Source organism: Hippocampus zosterae, chromosome 1 (assembly GCF_025434085.1).
Source record: "Hippocampus zosterae strain Florida chromosome 1, ASM2543408v3, whole genome shotgun sequence".
NCBI lineage: Eukaryota > Metazoa > Chordata > Actinopteri > Syngnathiformes > Syngnathidae > Hippocampus > Hippocampus zosterae.
Window position 1 is genome coordinate 6,590,875 of NC_067451.1, and position 23,570 is coordinate 6,614,444.

The 23,570-nt window shown below is 41.2% G+C and overlaps 2 protein-coding genes across 3 annotated transcripts in view; both read right to left on the bottom strand.

Moving 5' to 3' along the window:
- LOC127605301 (RNA-binding protein with multiple splicing-like) overlaps positions 1-22,935 on the bottom strand; it is a 31,980-nt gene extending 9,045 nt beyond the window's left edge. The window contains exons 1-6 of one of the 2 annotated variants that reach the window (XM_052072716.1): positions 22,588-22,935; positions 10,836-10,913; positions 10,573-10,611; positions 8,658-8,720; positions 4,399-4,549; positions 1,845-1,972 (exon numbers count right to left, since the gene is read on the bottom strand). In XM_052072716.1, coding sequence (XP_051928676.1) covers positions 1,845-1,972; positions 4,399-4,549; positions 8,658-8,720; positions 10,573-10,611; positions 10,836-10,913; positions 22,588-22,644 — 516 coding nt within the window. In that variant the 5' untranslated portion in view covers positions 22,645-22,935. The remainder of the gene's footprint in view (positions 1-1,844; positions 1,973-4,398; positions 4,550-8,657; positions 8,721-10,572; positions 10,612-10,835; positions 10,914-22,587) is intronic. The other variant, XM_052072717.1, reaches the window with a different exon arrangement.
- Positions 1-23,570, bottom strand: part of mfsd8 (major facilitator superfamily domain containing 8) — a 375,281-nt gene that overhangs the window by 335,332 nt on the left and 16,379 nt on the right. The window lies entirely within an intron of this gene.

Here is a 23,570-nt window from a genome sequence, read left to right on the forward strand (position 1 = left end):
AAACAGCAGCACCTAGCATGACGCCTCCCGCAAATAGATGCTTCCTTTCTTCGGTGTTCGACAGTCACGTCGATGTCTGATCGATCGATAGAGTCCAAGACAGTGGTTCAATCAAACGCCGGGGGTTCGGTAAGTTGGTCTCAGGGGTTCGACCAAGCCTCTGCCATGGAGGGTAAGACGCACCCGACTCAACGCCTCAATTACCGTATTGGCCCGAATACAAGATGGCCCTGATTATAAGACGACCCCCTCTTTTTCCAAGACTCAAGTTTGAAAAAAAGACTTTTTCAACACCAAATTAATTTTTATACAGAAAATAATTACAGTACATCTGAAACAAATTATTATAACAATATATTTGAAAGAAAAAACATGTTATTTTGCCTCATTCAAATCTTAATATCTGAACATTTAAATATGTAAACTAAAGTGCAATCCCATTTGTAAATGAATGGCTTCTGGTTTTTGAAATGTAAATTACATCATAACTTCTCCTCAGCTGCCGGTTGACCTGGCCGATCTTCGACCCACTTTTCTCCAGATTGTCGCTACGTTTCTCCATTTTCTGTTATCTCTTCTATTATTTTCTTTTCTTTTCTTTCTTACCAGTATTTTTTATTTTTCTTCTTCATGCTACCGCTATTTTTTATTATTATTCTTCATGACAGATGCTCACTTTGGCCTGGGGAGTCAAGTTCAGCATTCGCTTCAATGATATCTGGCGCCATCTAGCGTCGTGAATGGGTATAACGTCTCGACCCCGAATATAAGACGACCCCCACTTTTTCAGTCTTATTCCAATGCAAAAAAACACCGTCTTATTCATTCATTCATTCATTCATTCATCTTCCGAGCCGCTTGATCCTCACTAGGGTCGCGGGGGGGTTGCTGGAGCCTATCCCAGCCGTCTTCGGGCAGTAGGCGGGGGAAACCCTGAATCGGTCGCCAGCCAATCGCAGGGCACACAGAGACGAACAACCATTCGCGCTCACACTCACACCTAGGGACAATTTAGAGTGTTCAATCAGCCTGCCATGCATATTTTTGGAATGTGGGAGGAAACCGGAGCACCCGGAGAAAACCCACGCAGGCCCGGGGAGAACATGCAAACTCCACACAGGGAGGCCGGAGCTGGAATCGAACCCGGTACCTCTGCACTGTGAAGCCGACGTGCTAACCACTGGACTACCGGGTATATTCAGGCCAATATGGTAGTTATGACATACCCGCTTGGCCATGACTGGCTGCAGACGATCACATGATATTGCATGGAAAATTTAGTTCGCCGAGTAATCAACGTGTGACTGTCGTGATAGTATGTCGTTTAATTAAAAAAAAATCTTATCCCTTGAAATTGTATTAACTTTTTTCTGTTTTTAATAAATGGTTCTTTTGTTAATATATTGAATTTGTAAAAAAAATATATATTTATTTTTCACTCATGAAGGGCTCGGTGGATGTGCATATTAACTGGTTGGGTTCGGTAACTCTAAAAAGGTTGAGAACCACTAAGATGAGGAAAAATAAATGCCTCCTTTTTCTGGGCTTAGCACGGAGCAAACTATTCGCCGTCCGTGTGTGAATAATCGCATTTAATAGAGTTCTTCTAATTGGGGAGAAAACAGAGCCATCGATCTGAGGGAGGCATTTATTTGTCCCCATTTATTTGTTTCCCTTCGGTTCTTTCCACTGTACATTTTTTTCCATCGTAGTCACACGTTCCAGTCCATCGGAAAAGCGACGCAGGCGGATTGAGGGTGAGGGGGCAGATGTGGTGGGTGGAAAGAGTGCTTAGGGATGGGTACGCGGTGGCAGGGGGGTCAGGGGGGGTGCGCCGTGGTTACCTGAGCGTGGAGAGAGGAGGGGTAGGTGAAAGCGGGTGGGAGGGCCGGCGACAGCTCCGCCGGGTACAGCGGGTACGAGGCCCACACGTCTGGGCTGCCGGGATAGAGAGCGGGCACTGTGAGCTCATCTGTGGAAAGAAGAAGACCGGGCGTGGGGTGAGGCCGCTGCACGGCTGCGATACGGGCAAGGGGGGGCCGTTGAGGGTCAACCCGGGTGCTCAAAGGTTATGCGAGGGCGGGGATGGGTGGAGCATCCCAAATTGACTCCTTGGCTGTCATTGACGCAACAAGTTTGGACCATTTTACGTTTTTGACAGAAAAAAAAAAAAATCGGTCCACCATAAAAGGCAAAGAAAGTTGCAAGTGTGTTACATTTGGCAAGTAGCAGCACTTGAATAATATTTGACGTCATTCGTCATAAAAGGCAAATGGACATTTGCAACAGTTTTATAGTTTTCCTGTTTTACTATGAACAACGAGTCTGTTTCAAAAAGAAAATTTGCGACACGACAGTGTTGTTCAAGATTTTTTTTTTAAAGTCATGACCGTTTTCTTGTTCTCTTATTTTACTGTGAAGTTGTTTTTTTTCTTTTTTTTTTACAAATTCTAAGAACCGATTGCATTTTTTGATATTTTGTTTAGATACTAGGAATGCTCATGCTTACATTTTCCAATAGAGAATTTTTTTTATAAAAAAAAAAAAAAAAGAAACTGACTTAACTTTGCTTGTACCTTGGCCGCTTCGCAGATTTTTTTTAAGTTATTGAACATTAAAAAAATAAGTCAATGAATCATCATGGTGTTAGTTTTGATTTTTTGTCATGACAAAAATGCGACAAGACAACTGCTATTTTGTATTAGCATTGTAAGCTGTAATATAAGTGTAAAAATAAGCGGTGCTCATCCTAAAAGGCAAATAGAACAAAACAGTCACGGCTTTCTTTTTTTTCAACCAAAAATGAAACTGATGATCACCTATATTTTTTCCTCCTATTTTCAAATGTGTAAAGAGAAGTCGAAAGATCACTTTGATTTTAAATGGAAACATTACGATGTTGTAAAAAGACATTTTCAAACCCAGTGTTTTCCAAGTACAATGCCGCAGAAAGTAAACCAGCTGAAACGTGACATAAATAGTTAAAGAGAACAAGAAAGTCAATCTAAAATTAGCTCCCCTATCATTGCTGGTTTGTTTGATTGACAACTAGCCTCTTGGCTTCCAAGTGATTATGCTGCGAGGCGGTCCGATTACTGAAAGGAGTCCATAAAACGAGCCGGTGAGCGAAAAAGAGAGGTGACGGCGCACAGCGGGAATCGAGGAAAAGAGCACTTGGATTGCAAAGCGAGCACAATGAAGCAAACAACACCTTATCACAAAATGGTTGCCGTTTCTCTGAGAGCGATGACGTCATCGTGTCCGTAATGGCTCCCTTATTTCCCCCCTACAGACACACACACCCATACCCTTTCTCTGGCACCACATTTTTCAGATAAGAGCGTTTATTTGCTCATTGAGGGAAGAATGCGGCAAAGAGCGGTTGCAGCATGACTGTGGAATCCGGAAGCTTCTGGGGGGGGGGGAATGTTGAACTTTCGGGGCTATCGCACTACAAACACACCTGGCTTGCCCGCAACTCAAATACAGCAAAGAGTTTAAATCTTCCGGGAAAAATGTTGTTAATCATAACCGCGTGAAACACTTCTTCACTTGTTTGACTGTTATTTACGTTTTACTTTGTTAAACAGTGGTGAATATTTCTGTGGATGATGGTCAACAGACATTTTAAATCTGAGATAACTTTGCATCCCTTCATGTATTTTTGAGGCTTATTTTAAAAATGTCTAATTTTTTTCTCGAGCACATCAGGTTTTTTAAAGATAATTTCATTGTTATAATAGCTTGCACAATATGTATTTTAACATACATTGTAATTTATAGTTACGGCGTTTCAGAAAAAAAAAAACAATTCCACCCGTTGCCGAACCTAACCCTTAATTCATAAATATTACTAAATATATGACAATATTTTTATTTTTATGATGAAAACTTGATGTACTGGAGAAAAAAAATTGATGGCAGTATGTATTTGCATCTCAATCGCAATTAAAAAAAATTGTTGACCGTTGTGTGCACTTGCATGACAACAAAGAATGTGAAAAATTGTGCCATGTCATTTGCCGCCTCTAACTAGTATTTCCACTGCCCCTCCGTGATTTGTCCACATACTTTTTATGTTTTACTGCTTTAAAAAAAAAAAAAACTACTTTTCAGATGAATAGTTAACTTTTTGAAACTAAAAACTAAGACATGTCACGCCCAGCTTGCACTATGACAATGCCTTTTTTTTGTACCTTGATTTTTTTAATCACTTTTATATGATACTATTTACAATTATTTTTGCACTCTGTGACTGTAAAAGCCTGGACAGTTAATAAAGTTTTTACGACGGCGACAGCGGGACCCTGGGACTGATTCAATCCCTTATTTCCTACGGGAAAAATAAAAGAGGAACATAATTGTTGTCAACTGAAGCGGTTTCACTGCAGTACTCACACGGGTCTCTGCTAATGAACTGTGGGCCGGGGCTCTGCTGGGATGAAGGAGGGTTGGGGGTGCCAACTAGCTTGTTCTTGGCCATCTTGGTGTTGGCCTTGGCAAATTCCAGCCGGAGGGTCTGTGGGATCTCCGGATCAAAGCGGACCCCCTGAGATCAAAAAAATGGAGAAGAGTTTGTTTTGGTACACATTTTTATACATCTCAAATCATGTTGCCACATTGAAATGAATGGAAATGCCATTAATCCGTTCCAGCCTCTCACAACCCTACTCCAACCCCAAAACAAGAACAATGTTTGTCATGTGTTTTTTTTTTAAACATAAAAGGTATCTCTACGATATTACATTTCATAAAAACAGAATAACAACATAATTAAGTAGAAGGCAAAATAATTAAATGGTTTGTGAATCACACAATACAATACAATACATGCTGATTTATATAGCGCTTTCACAACAGCGGCAGCTGTAACAAAGCGCTTAACAAAACGGTTAACATAAAGTAAAATAATAAACACAACACATAACATAAAACACGGACAGTCATGCAGTTCTAACCACTTTTCCATCACATGCTTTGTTGTTTGAAGCAGTTTGAGATGAAAGAGGAGAGAATCAAAGTTTCCTTTAACCAGTGGATCAGAGACGTCATGCTCAAAATGTGCACACGTCAGCTACAAGCTAAGTTTCAAAGTCAACAAGAAGCTGTAGCATCCATTGACAAAAAAAGAGATTGGTTCACTTCTCCTGTCCCGTGGAAATCCATTTCAATTCCGAGCGGCGACTCACAGTTCCAAATACGCATTGGTGCACTACGCCAACTCTCCTCTATCCTCATCCTAAACTTCAGCAGCCATTCATCCCACCGCACCAACGCAGACTGTCCAACAGCGCTGACATAGCCGCTGAATAAATCGGGGTTGTGAAAAATGCTGCCCATTACTGGCGCAAAAAACACAAGCGCCCCAGGTGTGTCCAGCACCGACAGTCAATGGCGCCGACATTCCTCCCAATCAAAATCTGTGCTGGTACAGGCGTGCTGCCGAGAAGGCGCAACCACCAAGCACAGATACTGCTCCTTTGACGAATGTCGTGGCCAAAAAGCGCTGAAAACAGTCCATATCAGGTCTGCACGATGAAACAACGTGACAAAACAAAAGACAAAAACAGCAAAAAAGAACAAAAAAGCAAGGCTCTTGAAGAGCACTTGCCAAAGGCTGCCTACTCGGGCGCCATCTTGGGAAGAAAAAAAAAAGCATGATTTAATGCCGATGAGGTAATGCACATTCGAAGCACAGAGACCTTAGGAACACTTTGTTTCACCATCTACTTTTCTTAGCTTATAAATAAACGTGAGCGCCTTCATGAAGCGATGATGAACAAATTTAGACAACTGAGGCGCGAGTTTTCATGGAGGTCTTTGACATTTCTATTTTTCGCACGCTGGGTTTGTTGATCAGGTGTCCGACAAGAGCTTTCATGTATCTTTTCTCCTTCTGTGTTACTCACAAGATAGAATTTACAGGCAAGAAAGCAATCTTGGGTTGGGGGGAGAGTGGGGGGGGGGGGGGGGCGTCAGTTATAAATGGCTCAGTTGCGGATTAGCGTGGCATTTCGTTTCGCCAAATGTGATGATGGCTGACAAATGAAAACTGGAACGTGATGTGTCCGGCGTACCGCATGATGTCATGCACAGGGTCTTTGAGCCTTTTTCGGCTTGTTTAGCAACTTCAGCAATTATTGCTTAATTATTGCTTACACTCATGCGAGACCGCTACATAGTAGGATCTAATCCTACAACGTTTTATTTTTATTTCTTTTGCATGTTACAACTACTAGTTACCTTTTTTTATGCTTTTCGGAGATTAGGTTGCTAAAAATCAATGTAAAATCTTGCGACTCACCTTGGTAGTTCGGATTTAATGTGCAAAGCACGTGTTTAATCTTTTTTTTTTGGTCTATCTTTTTCCTGAAATAGTTTACTCATTTTGTTTTGCATTTTTCACACTAGTGTGACAGCTCAGAATCCTCCTCATGTGGGAGCATGGCAGCTTTTTGATGCCTGGTGTGCATCAAAAAGGGAGGAAAATATGTAAATCATTTTCTGAGTAAACAATAGTTGAGACTGTTTGTGCGCATCCCGCGGGTCGGTATATGCACACTGAAATACGGACGAGTTTGTTTGGCGTCATTATACCGAACAAGCAACATTCCAGAAACATCAGGAGGTGCAGTTAAAAGGAAGTGCAACGGGACCCTCCCAAAATCGGACAAATAGGCTTTTTTTTTTTTTTTAATACACAGCTGTAATCGCAAGACTTCAACATCAGTGCTCATGTCACACCGTAGCCTGGCATTGTTTGTTTTGCTTTTTCGGTCACGCAACCACCGGAAATCACAAAGACACAATATGGGAATGCACTTTAGCATTCTCAATCATTACACGAGTGTTCAAAAAGGTATCTTTTACAAACAGAACATAAAAAAATGATAGTGGACCTGGTCTAAACATGAAAGGAAGGCTTCATGAATTTTGTGTGGCTTAATTGGTAGTAATTAATTAATTGCAAAGTTTGTAGTTTAGCTTGGAAAAATGCATCTCTATAATTATGCATTTCACTTCTATTGCAACATTTTCAACACTCGGGTACAATGTTGCGACCAATGAGACGTCAAGTGTGCGATTTACACTGGACAAGGAGGAGGACACAAAGAAAAACAAGACCATAAAAGATTGAAACAGCTAACGAGGTGTATACTGGCATGTTGTTTAACATTTTTCCCCCAAAAAAGTGTACTTCTGCAGGTTTTGTTGAATCACCGGTGTGCACAAGGACAGGCAGGCACATGTGCGTGTATAATGAACAGAGACGGGGGTTTACAGTTGGAGAGAGGTCAGGCCACGTGGCTAACATTAAAAACAAATGCAGTGCCGAGTAATTTTATTGAGCCAGTGGTGGAAGATGAGCTTAGTTGACAGAAGGATCACTGCATCCTGTCAAACCATCTCAGGCCTCGGCGCGGGTGGCACCATCTGGGTCGTTATGTCCAAAATGTGAGCGGCTTGCGATACAAAGATCGGATATGACTAACACTGCCGCTAGCACAACTAAGACAGGGAATTCCTTTATTGTACACCATCTCCCCATTTAGAGGTGTTTAATTGGGTAAGTATGCACAATATCATTTTATTGCAAGAGTTGTACTGAGTCGACTGGACTTTGAATGAAGTTACATTCTTCTTTCACTGCGCTTAAGAACTGCACACTACTGAGATGTTGGTTTAGCCACTTCTTCATTGGATATGATGCTTCTTATTTGTTGTTGAAGGGGGTTCTATTTTGGTGGTTTAACTACTCCATTTCCTGTTTGGAGGCGGCCCCGCACTGCCTACAACACGCGCAATGCCACGGTCTGGCTTTGGAACATTTTATCTGTGGCATTTTCTTTTGAGATTGCTCACGTGTCTATCGCAATACATATCAAGATTGAATTATTGCCCAGCCTTAAAGTTTATGTCATCAAAAGTGAAATCTCACACTTATTACATCGTGTTGGCTGTTATGGCTTATTGTTAAAAAACAAAGTTATCAAATTATTTAGGCCTTTCAAGGGACAACAATTACTACAGTGGACAGCTTTTCATGTTATCAGGTTACGGGGTGCATGGAAGGGTTGAAGACAAAATATGAACTTTTCACTGGTGCAAATGTCGCACGTGTGAAATACCGCTTTAAATTGCCATCGCAAAGTTGAGTTGCGTCATCTCATCTAGCATACTTAATTGTCAAATGAATGTAAAAACTTTTTTTTTTACATGAGAAAACAAGACAGGTGAGAAATAAGTTTTCACAATGAATAATTGTTTCAAGAAATATCTATCTAACATAGTCGGAGCACGATTATCTTATTAAGGCAGATTTGGAAAGAGTCCTGTGAGAAATTCGGGCCGGCGTACAAAATGTGTGCGAGAAGATGATTGGGTTTTTTTTTGTTGTTGTTGTTTTTTTAAAGATCTGGAAAGCCTCTTATCAAGGCCCTTAGCTCAATTGTGAAATAATGAGCTGCGAAGTAAGCCAGAGATCAATATCTTGTATTTACGTGTGAAACGAGCGCTTGCTTAGGTGTCTGACCTTGCCCCCTTTTTGCCCCCCCCCCCACCCCCCAGCTTTCGCTGGCGGTAAACACGCGCGTGAGAGACACAGATGCTTCACTTTGCGTGTGATGGGATGCTGGCGGAGAGGGCGTGACACTTACGTTCAAGGCATTCTTAGCAGCTTCCGCCTCTGATCGACTGTCAAAGCTGACAAAGCCCACCGGCTGGGGAGGAAAGAAACATGGTTTAGGGGAAAAAAAAAACTGACTCGGCAGTCCTGTCTGAGTGGCATAGACGTGTTCCTTGTAAGGGAAAAAAAAAACATTCAACCCCCACCCTGTTTGGTTGTATTCCCCTCAGTGTCGTAGTCCGTTTATAAAACTGAGGGAAAAGAGTGGCTCTTCCGCTTCGGAGGCAAAAGCTTTTTTATTTAAAAATGCCATGAACATTGTATTTCCTCTTATGGACTAAGCATAAAAACAACTATTATTATGAGCCCCCCACCCCATCCCGTTTAGTCATATTCTTCACTTTGACGCTCAAGGCTGTTTATGAATCTTAAGAGCATTGCAGATCTCATCCCTCCGTTCCCCTCCTTTGCCCAAATATGGAAGCAATGTGATAGACAAGCCCGAGATGAAAAAGTGTGGCCCCAAAAAAAAAAAGGTTGAAAATTGATTTTTGCATCTTGGCTAAGCGGCAAAGAAGAGCACAGGGAAAGAGACAACAATTGGGGTAGTTATTATTATTCGACGGGTATGGAGGGGAATGAAAATATCCCGTGGGGTTGATCTGTTGTAAGTGATCTGGAAAAACAGGGGTTATGGGAATTCTGAACAAGGGGGGAGGACTTGAAAAACACAGAGGGGGGGGGGGAGAAAGGGAGGGAGGGAGAGAGAGAAAAAGCAAAACAGGAACATATAAATAGAAAAGGCCTGAGATGGGCCTCTTGCTTTATAAGGAAATGACTCCCCATTGGCGGCATGGCTACGGAAAGCCTTTCATCCCACTTGTCTTTTATGCTCCAAAAACTCCAAACTAACCCAGATGAAAAACATCTCAAATCAAGGTATAAAGTATGCTTGCTCCGTTTGCAAGACATTTTTTTTTGTCTTAGCGGGCCATTTAAGCGCAAGAGGATTTCACTTGCTTCAAGGATGTTTTATTTTTTTTTCTTCAAAACCGTGACAAGGTGTGACAACTTAAGTTTGGCTTAAAATAGGAAATAGCGTGGCAGTAAAAATACACAACTTTCAAGACAACCGAGACTTTTTTTTTTGTAAGCTAAATGTCATTACTTGCTTGGGGACATCTTGCTCAGTCAATTATTTTCTTTTACAACTATGATTTTTTTTTCCACAACTTTTTTTTCTCTCTTCCACTTTGTGCGTACAACATTAAAAACATTTATTGGCCACAGCCATGATGTGGTCAATTTTGGGCATAACGATTTTGTGTTGTCTAATTGGCTAGTGAATGTTCTGAACTCCTGTTTCCACGCCGGTGTCGTGGCGGCTAAGTTGGATGACTTCATCATAAAACACAAAAATCGACTAAGATGAATTAAAAAAGGCTGCCCTTGAAGTCACGTTAATTTAGCGACATCAAATTTGGCAGTCTATCATAAATGGACCCACCAAAAAAAGTCTCTAGAAGCCATGCCTGAAAAACCCAAAGGGCGTCTACCATTTTTGGAATGACTCACACATTTTAGGGTCAATTTGTTCATTTACAGCAACACCTCTATGGATTTATTTCATCATTTATTTATTTTAATATCGCCCAAAAAGCCAGTTTCACTTAGTAAAATGAAATTTGGCAGGCATATGTATCCTGAGTTAGACGCATGAAAAAGTCTGAAGAAGCCATGCCTGAAAAGACAAGCGAAGTTGGGCATGTTGGAATGAAGAAGTCATTTTATGTGACTTTTGGACATTTGATTTCAGCAGTCCTTCAGACCAACCCGTCCCACAAATTTTCTTTGACTGCTCCCAAATTTGAACCGTGTCCACTCGACGGATGAATGGATGGCACCACATTCGAATTGTCATCACCGCATTCTAATTCCGAGCCTACCTGTTTGGAGGTGAGCTTTATCAAGGAACCTTCATAGCCCTGGAAGGAAGAAGACGATAATATCAGGATTTTTTTTAAAAAATGGTGCGAATCGTCAGCCACAATTGAACCTCGCCTCTCCAAAGTCAGACACTTGAACCTTGGGCGACTTTCCGTTGCCGTTTATTTCATCACTGTTAATGGCCGCTACAATTGACGGGTGGAAAGAACAGCCACTAAGAATAGCCCTTGCTCATCCGTGCACTGGAAACATTCAAACACACCTTAAATGGTCTGAAGAGAAGATAGAGCTCCCGTGGCTTGATGTCCAGTGGCAGCCCGCTGACAAAGAGCGTTCGGACCTGCGGAGAAGACCAAACACATCGCATCGGCTCCATTAACTTGGAGGGTTTCTTTGAGTTTGTTTTTTTTTCATTTGAACTTTTCAACTTGGGCCGTGGCTCACTGGCAGGGAATTTTAATGTATAGCGGCGGGCTGAATAGAAAAGGAAGCGTTCCGGGGAATGCAGAGAAACGGGAAAACCGAGAGAGGGGGGGTGGGGGAAATCGCCATGGAAACGAGATCATCACTCAGGGCTGTTTTGGCATAAACCACTTGCCTAATGGATTAATTAAGTGGACGAAATGTCCGACTATGAATGGCAAATAACACACGCTGCCCGCACAGCAGTTGTGGTATCTGTAAAGTTGAAGCATAAATTGGGGTTTGAAGTGAAAAGAATTCGGTGGCAAACATGTCCCATTAAGATTCCAGAAAATACAATCATCTCCACTAGATGAATGTCACCAACCACCACCAGCTAGGACCCCCAAGGACCTCATGGCGGAGTCCGGAGTCAAACCCTGGACCTCTGCACTGTGAGGCCGATGTGCAAGCCAGTCAACCGTCCAGAAGTGAATATCCATCCATCCATTTTCTGATCCACTTTATCCCAGCTGTCTTCGGGCAGTAGGTGGGGGACACCCTGAACTGGTTGCCAGCCAATCGCAGGGTACACAGAGACGAGCATCCATCCACGCTCACACTCACACCCAGGGACAATTTATAGTGTTCCATTAACCTGCCATGCATGTATTTTGGAATATGGGAAGAAACCGGAGTACCCGGAAAAAACCCACGCAAGCACAGGAAAAGCATGCAAATTCCACACAGGAAGGCCACAGCCGGGATCGAACCCACAACCTCTGCACTGTGAGTTCGACGCGCTAACCAGGCAATCACCGGGCCGCCCACAAGTGAATATAATTAAATTATTAATCAAACCATGATCACATTAGTAAATATAATTTGAGGAAATGTATTACTTCAAACAGTAAGTCACCTTTTTTGCATTCATCAGTAGCCAAGACGTACAGTAGTTTGCAATTTCCAAAAAGGTTGGTGACCCCTGACATAGATGCACACATGCACACACTCAGACATACATTCTGTGCATAGCGTAAATACCATTTGCTTATCCTTGACTTCCTGGACAGTACACGAGCGTGGTAAACCACAAACGGGAACATGTACCGGTAATAACTTTTTGCAAGTGCAATTATAATATTTTTTTCCCCCCATAGAAAGGCTTTTAGTTTGAAAAACGTTTTTTGTTTGAAAAAAAAAAATTCTTACAGGATTACAATTTGGTTGCAGCCTTCTAACCGTAATGTCATATTTTAAAGGGGACTTTCAGAAAAAAATTCCAGGAAGAAATTTATTCTTGTAACAAATGAAAGTGAGGCGTACATACAGCAAATAATATCAATAGTGAATATATATTGTGCGTGTGTGTGTGTATGTGTGTGTGTCAACTCCAAAGTTGCTCAAGTGGTCCGTGATTGGATTTTACGTAAAAGCGTCGAGATTCCCAGCGGGGGGGTGGGTGGGGGGGGGGGGGGGACAAAGGAAGCGCTGAGCTAACGCTCCATCTCATTCCCACATGTAACCCGATCCGCACTACTCATGCCAATGGAGAGAGAGCAGCACACAAACAAAGGAGCTTAGCAACGGGTGGGGTGGAGATGGGGGGCGGGGGGTGGGGTGCGTAGTGGTGGGAGGGTGTGCTAGCCAAGGACCGAGGCACCGTGCCAAACATCACCTTGGTCACCTTTGCTCTTATCTTAGCGGAGCGAGACGCCACGGGGCCCGCAAGTGGGGTTCGTCTCTGCCGGGTCTGCTTGAATAACATCGACGCACAAGCTCACCACATTCAGTCAAAAAAAAAAAAAAAAAAGAATAATAAAAGAAGCAAAAAGTAGTTTTAGATGAAAGAAATGTGACTTCTCAGAAAATTGTCCCCACAAAAAATATTTTTTTTTTCCCTCTCACTGTGAGTAGCAACTTTTTTTACACTGAAAAAAATACAACCTTCAGTTTTTGGTGATTCCACAAATGAGATGATATTTTTTCCCAACAAAAAAATCCTGTAAAATGAAAAAAGCAGATTACAGGATTTTTTTTTTCCTCAGAAAAAAAATTACAACCTCAAAATAAATTTTTTTCTCAGCAAAAAACTAAAAATGTTTATATATTTTTTAAAGAACAATTATATATTTATAGTTCATCATGATGAACTATAACTTTTTTGCATGTAAGCTTATGAATGTTTCAGGTTATAGACGGGCTCAGGGAAACGATTAAATTTGTAACTTAAGGTTCCGCTGTATTTTCATGAAAATATATTTTTGAATGTCAATCTTACTGGGGAAACGTGTTTTTTGTTTTTTTTTAATGTTGTAGGCTCAGTAACATTTTTCAGGATAATTTTTTTTTAATTAAGCTGACTAAGGTGGCAAAATCTGATTTTATTTTATTTTTTTAATTTTTTGTGGGGGGGTTGGGGGACAAGACGTCATTCGGATGGAGTAAATAAGATTTGGTTAAGCTTACAAGGAAGCCTAACACAAAAGAACAATATCCCGTACATCTAACGGTGCTTGCGTCTGTCAGACCCCGGAGACCCGCTTGACAACAACGGGCCATTCCGCCTTCCCACTTGTGCCCCAGGACTTCCTGACGTCAGCTGTTGCGATAGGCAACGGTTCCGCCGCGCGTCCGGTGAGTTTGCACATTCCCCGTGATTCACCGGCAAAATCTTCACACCGCCGAACATCTGCTGCGGATTACGCCAAGCGGCTCTTTGTTGACCGGACTTTGGGGTCAGGGAAGGTGCGGAAAGGCCGGACGTCAAGGCGCGCGTTTGGGGTCAAACCTCTTTTGTTGGATTTCGGATTGGCTTTTTGTTCGCTTCCTTATGAGTCAAGACATCTCCATCGTGGGGGATTTGAATCGTTGACCATTTATGGTCACAGGCGGGCAACATTTGGATCAAAAAGTCAGCCGAGGAGACCACAAGAGACGCAGTGGCGGGTCAGCTCCCCAGCAACGCGACGACGCCGAGGCCAAAAAACATCAAATCCCACCCAAGGGCGCCACTGGAACAATGCAGCCCCCCCCGCCCCCACACACACACACACACAAACACACGTCACTTCAGGAAGCACAAATTTCTTCATGACCTAAGGCTTGTTTTTTTCTAAAGTGAATAAATACTGCACTCTCACGATTTCGCATTTTCTTTATTTTTTTATTTTTATTTTTTACAGCTTCATTGTCATCGTATTACATGATTGTTTAGCATTTTTTTCTCTCCAAAGAAAGACAGACCCTTATTGTAACAAGTATTTTTCTTCAAAAAATATTGTGCTATCATGCGATTTTTTTTCTCTCTTTTGAAAGTGTCATTCTTAAGGGAATAATATTTTTTTTTTTAAGTTGTAACCGACTTTTATGAAAAACAAGATTTTCTTCTGAGAAAAAAAAAAACGATCAAGTTGCGACTCCTCCCCCCTCCCAAAAAAAAAAGATCCGAAAGGGGGTCCCAATACGATACCAATATCGTACGCTCGAGTACTCTCCGATACCGATTTCGATCGGAAACGATATCAGCAGGATACAAGGACACATTCTTTTAGTTATTTTTTTAGCATGAGATGTTTCGAAGATACTTGAATCAAGCGACACAAAACAAAGATCAGCACCGGAAAAAAAATCTAAATTCAACCTCAAACATGTTGACACACTGTACTTGAATAAAATAAATAAAAAATAAATGTAAGGACTTTGAGAATTAACTTTTTGAGGTACAAAATAACAATTCAAGTTTATATTTTTTTTACATTGAGTATGTGGTGGAAGGGAGTGCTAACATCAGAGAACATTTTGGATGTACACAACTGGCATCCAGTACCATTTTTTTTTTTTTTGGGGGAGGGGGGAGGGCGGCTCAGGAAAACCCTAACAAAAGGGGTAACAAAGTTGTCAACTATTTTTTTTTTTTTAGAAAAACATTTCCTTTTGAGATTGTTTTTTTCCTGTAAAATCAAGACTAATTTTAGAATAAAGTGCCAACTTGAAAATTTCATTTTTAACAGGAAAAAAATCACAACTATTGGTGAGTAAACTAGTTTTTCAGAAAAAAAGTTGCATTCGTAGCAAAACGTTTTAGTTTTTCTGAAAAAAAAAAATATATATATATATATATATATATATATATATATATATATATATATATATATATATATATATACTGTATATGTATACACACGCATATATTTTCCTGGTCAAAGTAAAAAAGGACTTCACTCTATTGAGGGTAAGACTGTATTTTTTCGGTGGGGGGAAAATATCAATTTATTCTCATAAGTTTTTTTTTTCTTTCTTGGCCAAGCAACAGTGTGTACTGAAGCCAAAACTCATTAGATCTCATGAAGGACACCACTTGAACAACATATTATATTTAAAAGAAAAAAAAGTCTCAGCCTTAGGACTAGAAATAGTTTTGTTGGGGAAGGTCCAAGGAGGGTGACAACCCATTCCTTCTATTTCCATCACCTCCCACGCGAACAATCGCTTGGAAATCTGAGCAACGTTCTGCAAAGGGGTTTTTTGTTTGGCCTTGGAATGTCTCATTATAAACTCCGTGCGACTTCCGCACATATTTGCTGACGTTAATTGACTACTTTTTAAAAAAATGTTTTAGAGTGGCTCAAATGAGGGACAGGACCTTGGTGCGATGGGAGATGATTAGCGTTTCTTTCCACCACCCCCGCTTCCTCCCGCCATGCAAACCCAGTGAATGTGCATGTGTGTGTTCTATAGCCAAGTTAATAGATAAGCCAAACGCAGCAGGATGCGACTCTAACCTTGACGAGGCCACTACACTACTCCATTGTCATCATTTTCACCACACTACACTCCTGCAACTTGCAAAAAAAAAAATTAGCCTATAATAGTCGGCAAATGTTTTTTTACATGTAATTTTTTGGTTATTGTTTGTTTTGCTCCATATAATGCTACTGACTGGTCATGCAGCCGTTCCTGTTTGTACAGTATATATATACATACATATATATATATACACACACACACACACACACACACACACACAGTATATGTACTGGATATACCTGTAGTTCATGTACAGCTAAAAAAGCTCTATTCAATCTATACGACATCAATAGGTGTGTATTATTTTGCTGCAAAACATTACTGCTTAATAATGTTGCTGCAGTTTACATCTGAATGAAGACTATCTCGATTTCAAGTACAGATTTAATTGAACCACAAGAGGGTTTTTTTTGTTGTCAGTTTTTTCCAGATCTGATCGGCTGGATTAGATGGGCAGATATTTAGCATTACATGCCAAAGTTAGTTATCAGCTGCGAACGTCATGATTTGCCGATCAGTAAAGTCACTGCTCGGATCCGCAAAACTAATGGAACTTATCGAATGACTTGGAATCCAGGCTGAGAGCACTTGCCTGTCGGCATCACTTGAGATTTTGCGTAATGGAACAACAGCAGAAGTGTGGGACCACCATCAACGGATGACTCGATTTGTCTAGTGATGGGTCAAGGATTCGAGTTTCACTTGGGATTCATGAGGGGTGGGCGGGTCAGAGGTTGGGTAAAGTTGATTGCGGAGGGAGAGGCCGAGTGCACTCGAGTAGTCACGTTCCCCTCGATGTGCTTTTAAGCAACAATCAAAGCGCTGCCGAGCTGTAAATGTTCCAACAGGTTAACCTTTACAAGCGTCTGGTCCCATCGGCCACTCTCGGGTGGGCACACTCTTGCATTTTTACCAAACGACAATGGCCCTCATTGTGATCTAAAACAGTGCAACAAAGACAAAAACAAAAACAAATCAACTTTTTTTTTCTTTAAAAGGGGGGGGGGACAAGTGGATCCACCTAAACTTCTTTCCACAAACAAAAATAACTACAAACATGCAGGCGACAGCTCTATTGTTACGGAAATAAAAGTATTGCTCTGGTGCCATTTGGTGGCCAGGAACTAGATTGAAGTGGTTGAGGAGCTTCATTCAGACAAAAGTGGTGCTTTGCTGTCATCTTGTGGCACAGTCAATTATCAACCTTCTGAGAGGGCGCATCAATTACTGGTTGTGGTTTTCATAAGCCAGAAAGATGAACCAGTATTCCAAGAAAAAGGTGAACATGGTCTCTGGAATTTGTATGGATTGCAGAGAGAAAAGCAATTTCAGGGTTTCTACATGCACCTTGTCCCCGAAATACTCCGATTTGTGCTTTTTATTTGTTGCTTGTTTGCTTCTTTTTTTTTTTTGCACTTATTCCAAATGTCTCGGGAAATTTAACTTGATCAGAAAATTCCTGTGTATTAACAACAATAATGTGTTATCTGTAATAATGACAGGCAGAAGAATTAAATGTAAATCGACTTAACCGGTGAATTTACCTGTTGCCATTTAAATACAACGGAATAAAAACTAAAAAATAAAACTAATAAAACTTCAACTAAACAGGCCCACATTTGACAAATATCTCAAAAACGCGCCTCAGCTCAATTAAAGGCCGGAAACTTTTTTTTTTAAATGAATTTTAAATTAAACGCCACCCAACCCGCCCCCGCCGTCTTCTTCTGACGATTCATTCACCAGAAGAAGACGAAAGAAGAAACAAAGACTGGGATTAAATGGTGGTAGAAGAGAGTCTTATTACTAAAGGAACGAAAGCATCTGGGGAGGAAATGGCAATGAGAACAAGATAAAGCAGGCTGAGGGAAGATAGACGAGTGTGGAAGATGGAAGGAAACTAGGGGACGAGTTAAAAGTCACCCGCAAAAAAAAAAGGAAAAAAAAGTCATGCCCGAAAAGCACAGGAAGTCTGCCATTTTGCTTTGAAGAGGCCATTTTAGGTTCATTTTGACCATTGCCAGAGGTCTTCCAAACTGACTTTTAATTACATGCCAATAACCAAAACTTTGAAATGAGTAACTTTAGTTTTATAGTCACACAATTTCAAAGAAGTCATGCTAGCAACTTAGCAGCCGTAGCTAGCTAACTTTAGCCTGTTTACAGGGCCACTGCTATCTAAGTATTGAGAGCGCTACTCCTGTAATTTGTTGAAGCTGGACATTTTTTCTTTTAATTCTTACTTATTCATCACAATGACGCACTTTTCATGATGGTATGCCACCGTTATGAATGGCCTTGTTTGGGAATGGTGCTTGTGCACACCAATGAGTGGTGTGTCTCTCGTCAAGAGACTTGAGGTGGAGGATTGGGGAAATTGGCAACTTTGAACTCTGTGAAGCAACATTAGCATTTTGACCTATCAATAAATTATCCATTTTTATTATGTTTGATCTTTAAAACACCAAAATAGAACATTTGTTTACCATGTTGGCTCTTCCAACATGTGAGGCTCTTCTTCGCTTTTACAAAGCGATCTGCTCTGAAAGGCAGCAGACGCTGCCCACTGTTGGTCGGGGTTAAGATACTGCATCGTTTTACACCTGAATAAATCCCCCTCACCCCTACCTTCTTCTTTATGTTTTGGGATATTTTTCTATATTTGTTGTCATCCTGAGTAAACGCTGTTTTAATATTTTACGATGTTCATCTTCGTTTTTACAGTACTGCAGATGGTAATAAAATGAAGTACAGCCTTGTTTTTGTTTTCAGTACAGATGTTTTAAAACAGGCAGTGTAAAAACAATATTTAAAAAATGTGATAATCGAGATAGGATGATGTGGGGGGAAAATATATATATATGCGCCGCTCAGGCAGTGGCTCACTACGATCGCGCGGGCATCTTAGCGAAAAAATGTTGTCTACCCACAAGCATTGCTATGAAATTGTTAGTTATTTAGTGGAGCTAAACATCTCTTTATTTTCGCGATAAGCATTGAAGATGAACAAAAAGTTGAACCAAGCAACAACACTTTTGTGGGCCGAAGGCCCACCTTACCAGCCTTCCGCAGGAACTAGCTGATGAGCCGCCCGGAGGGCGGCGAACCAGCTAGTATATATATATATATAAATATATATATATATATATACACTGTACATACATACATACATATACACACACACAAAATTGTATTAGTTTGGCCTAAGTCGCGTTTAAGGCGTTTTTCTCAGACTCACTGGCCAGCCGCTGGTGACACTAAGCCTTGTTGTTGTCTTTTCAAATAGCTCTTGTCGCACAGCTGACAAATGGCTCAGATAAGATGACAATTCCCCCGCCGCTTATATAAATAAACTCCAACCTATCAGACGGCAGAGCAGGAGGCTGGCGGGGGGGGGGGGGGGGGGGGGGGCAAAAGCAGTGAGCTTTTTTTTTTTTCTTCATTAGCTGGACATTGGATTTTTTTTCGACCCTTCTGTAACGTTTCATGTCACACAGAGTTAATGTATCAGTTTGCCCTTTTCATGGATAGCAGGCCGGCATGCTACGGACCGCTGGTGGCCTCCCCCATGCTTCCACACGTACCTAAAAGGTCACGCCGTCCGATGAGAGCAACCCCAAAGAGACGCGCCACATTCGCTCGAGTCATATCTCTTTGGGGTCTCGCTTGTGAAGATCCGCTAACACGCAGAGTCAACGCGACATCTCGGCCCGGGTAAAATGGTCGAGCATCAGTCAGGGAGTGCTTTCATGGTGGACCTTGCACGTGTTTGCAGTGGTCTGCGAACTTGACGTGTGTTCGGGTTTGCCGTATCGAGTAATTTTCCTATACAGCTTTGAACATGTACGGTAGTGCCAAGATACACATGGAAAAGTTGTTGACTCCAGCTGAGTTTTCCGGTCCATACAAGGCCTCATCACCTGGCTAAAAGGAGCATGGTACAAGCAGCTGGCGACGTGAAAGCGTCCAGAACACCTGATAGCTCCTGATTGTGCCGTCTTATCAAAAGCCGCTCTCCAGATTAGACGCATACCTCGGCTGCGACATCGCCATGTTTGGCTAGCGCGCCCTTCCGCCGCATCGGCGCTTTGCTGGTGTGAATCAGTGAGCCATTGCGTTAAGCACATGAGAGTCATACTTCGCAGCTTGTTAAACTTTGCCTCTCAACAGTTATTGGCCAGGTTTTACTGCTCTTTTGGGAGCAGACGAGGTTTGGGCAGTAAGTGGTACCATCCTGGGAGGGGTGCTTGGGTGGTGAAAGTCCAGATTTACCATCAATTCAAATGACACTAACCATAAAACATAAACCCTATCTGACTAAAACCAACCCTAAACCGAGCATAACCTCTTGGGATGCACTGATCCTGACACTAGTATCGTTCCATTGCTAATTCAACAGCCAGACTTCTATCTCCCAGGTAGGAGCTACGTTAGGCTCAGCACACGCACAAAAAAGCTTGAAAGGTTGTTGATCTGTTACAATCCCTACACAGAAAGTTTTTTTTAATCATGCATTTAACAGCTTCTGTGCCACTGCGTGCAGTGTGCTCGGATAATGTCAACAAAGAGCACCAAAAAAAAGTCCTCCGAGACAGAGATCGCAAACATGATTTCTGAAAAACGAACTCCTGAATATGTGCCGATGTTACCCGATTATTTCGGAAAAGGACTGGAGCTGGGTGTATTTTAAAATCTCAGGACTTGCTTTGGAAAATAGATCTTGAGGTCAAGGGGATCCATTTTGAGACAACCAAACAACACTGAGTCAGACATATTTGGCTTTATTTACCTTCCTTTATCGTCAGTCAGAGCGTTTTTTTAATTGGCTGCATTCCATTCCATGTCACAATTCATGAAATCATTAACCAAGGGAGGGCAGCCCGGTAGTCCAGTGGTTAGCACGTCGGCTTCACAGTGCAGAGGTACAGGGTTCGATTCCAGCTCTGGCCTCCCTGTGTGGAGTTTGCATGTTCTCCCCGGGCCTGCGTGGGTTTTCTCCGGGTGCTCCGGTTTCCTCCCACATTCCAAAAACATGCGTGGCAGGCTGATTGGACGCTCTAAATTGTCCCTAGGTGTGAATGTGAGCGTGGATGGTTGTTCGTCTCTGTGTGCCCTGTGATTGGCTGGCAACCGATTCAGGGTGTCCCCGCCTACTGCCCGAAGACAGCTGGGATAGGCTCCAGCACCCCCCGCGACCCTAGTAAGGATCAAGCGGCTTGGAAGATGGATGAATGAATGAATTAACCAAGGGAGACGTCATCTTTCCCTCCCAAAGAAACACTTCATTCAGCAAGATATTCACAATAATATGACTTTACTGATATCAGTATAAAGATGCGGTATCACACGGTGTCATGGAATACGAATAATTGGCTAAAGGTGGTGGGAGGTATTCATGACACATCTATTTTTAAAAAAAACTGTCAAAACATATCATATCATATCATGATACAATTAAAATAATAATAATTGTCATGGTGTTCTAAAACTCGTAGGATCTATATTACATCACGGGTTGATTATGCTCCTGCCGTATCGTGATATTTCACTGTGAATGTATTTTATCCAGCACTTGGGCTGGGCATCATTAGGCAAGGCAAGACACCTTTGTTTATGTTGCGTGTTTCATATACGAAGTAAAAACAAGGACCTAAAGACATTTAAAAACCAAATTACATATACTTGCTAGAATCACAATACGGACGTAAAGCGCAAGAATATTTTTATTTCTTTGTTATTAGACTGCCTTACAACTCAACTTTTAACAACCAATATTAACATAATGTCTGGATGATGACCGACCCTTCAATGATACATAATGACATTGGTCAACTCAAGGAAAAAAATATATATCTATATCGGGTGGGGGGTAAAAACATGAGATATACAATATATATATATATATATATATATATATATATATATATATATATATATATATACTGTATATATATATTGACACTTAGGTCATGCAGCGTTATAAATTGTATGGAAATAATATTGTAAGCGTTAAAAGACGGCATACAGATGACACGCTACAATATGATGATCATTGAAGAGTGAGGGAGGTATCACGATACATGATGATATCAGTGTAACTCAAGGGGAAAAAACATAGGCTTTATTAAATCAACTTAAATTGATCATTTGGGACATGCATCTTTAAAAATTTGACAGAATTCAATTTTTTTTCCCATTGATAAAATGGTGGCAGTTCACCAGTGAGGGAGGGTACCATGACACATGACAATACATTTGTGTAAAATAAGCTGGAGTAGGATATCAACATCGATTGCTAACATTGGCCGACGTCATTGGAAATTGTAAAGAATTCAATTTATCTTTGGAAAAAAAGAATGCTGTCACGATCTTGTGATCGTTTACCAGTGAATGGGCTATCGTGATACATGATATTGGTACAGATCGCCACAGATCAATATTTGGCCGGTGTCAGAACAATTTAAATTGGTTTTTTTTGTTAGTTTAACTTCTAAAACTAATGTGTGTGGAAATGATCCAGCGTAGATTATGTTGCGGCCCTATGTTGTAATGTCATCTTCGACTTACTAGATGAAGTAATTGCCAACTTCAGTGCCTACTCGTCATTCCAGGTGCATAAGAGAACTTAAAAGACGTCCCGACTTGACTTTTCCCACGATGACGTGTTGTAGTTGTGACTGTAAGCTTATGTTAAATTATTAATTATTTTACATAAGCTTACATGACTAACCCGACTCAAGCAAACGTGTCGTTAAGTTTTTGGGAAAGCTAAAAAGACCGACCAGGTGCGCACGCCCACCTACCTCTTCTTCGTGGCTGCTGAATTCACTCGGCTCGTTTTCCTTCTCGGCTTTGTTCATCCTGAACGTGCACCAAAGCAGTCCCAAAAGTTACCAGGCTCGGATGTTATTCCTTAGATGATAAAATACGCTTCTCCTGTTCCGAGGTCCCCCCTCCACCTCAGTTTGTCCGAAACAGAAGAAAGCGACTGCGGAGAGGAGTGTGAGTGCGGTGGGCGAACTTGTCTCCTCATCTCAGAGCCGGCGTGTAGGGGAGGGGGCCCGAAAAGAGGGAGGGAGGGAGGGAACACGTCCGGGAGGGAGGGCGTGGAGATCAACCAGGAAGAGCTTATTCGGCTTTGGATGGGACCTGGTACCATAAAGCATTTCTATAAAAAGGACAGGAAAGACACCAAATTAATAATACGCATTAACATGGATAAACAAATGTATTATGACATTTATTGTATCATGTCAATAATTTCGCAAAATTAACAAAACACAAACAGTATAATTCATAAACATACAATTTTTAACGTATACATCCGATGTATAGATTATTAAATACTTGGATACATGTTTAATTTATTGTATTATTTTATCTATATATTTAATTGGAATATTCTTAAAATGATGAAAGTAAACGATGCATTATTATAAAAATGCTGTAACCACCCATGTTACTAAATCATTTTAATATCATTTTTTGATGGAGTATGAAAAAGTAATTATTCAGAAAGATACATACGAGTATATTTTAATTTTCATTCTTTTTTGGAATAAATAAATAGATCTTTGTATTATATATTTAAAAACTGAAAAATGGATGCATACCACTCAACGATGCCCGGTACTCTGTGCAGTTGAGTAAAGGAGAGCAACGTCATTGAAAAAAGAAAAAAGTGTTCCTCGAAGCACGTTTCATGACATCATATTGAAATGCACGAGTCAGCAGCAGCAGAATCAGAAACGAAAAGAACAGGCAAGTTCGACATGACAACATTGGG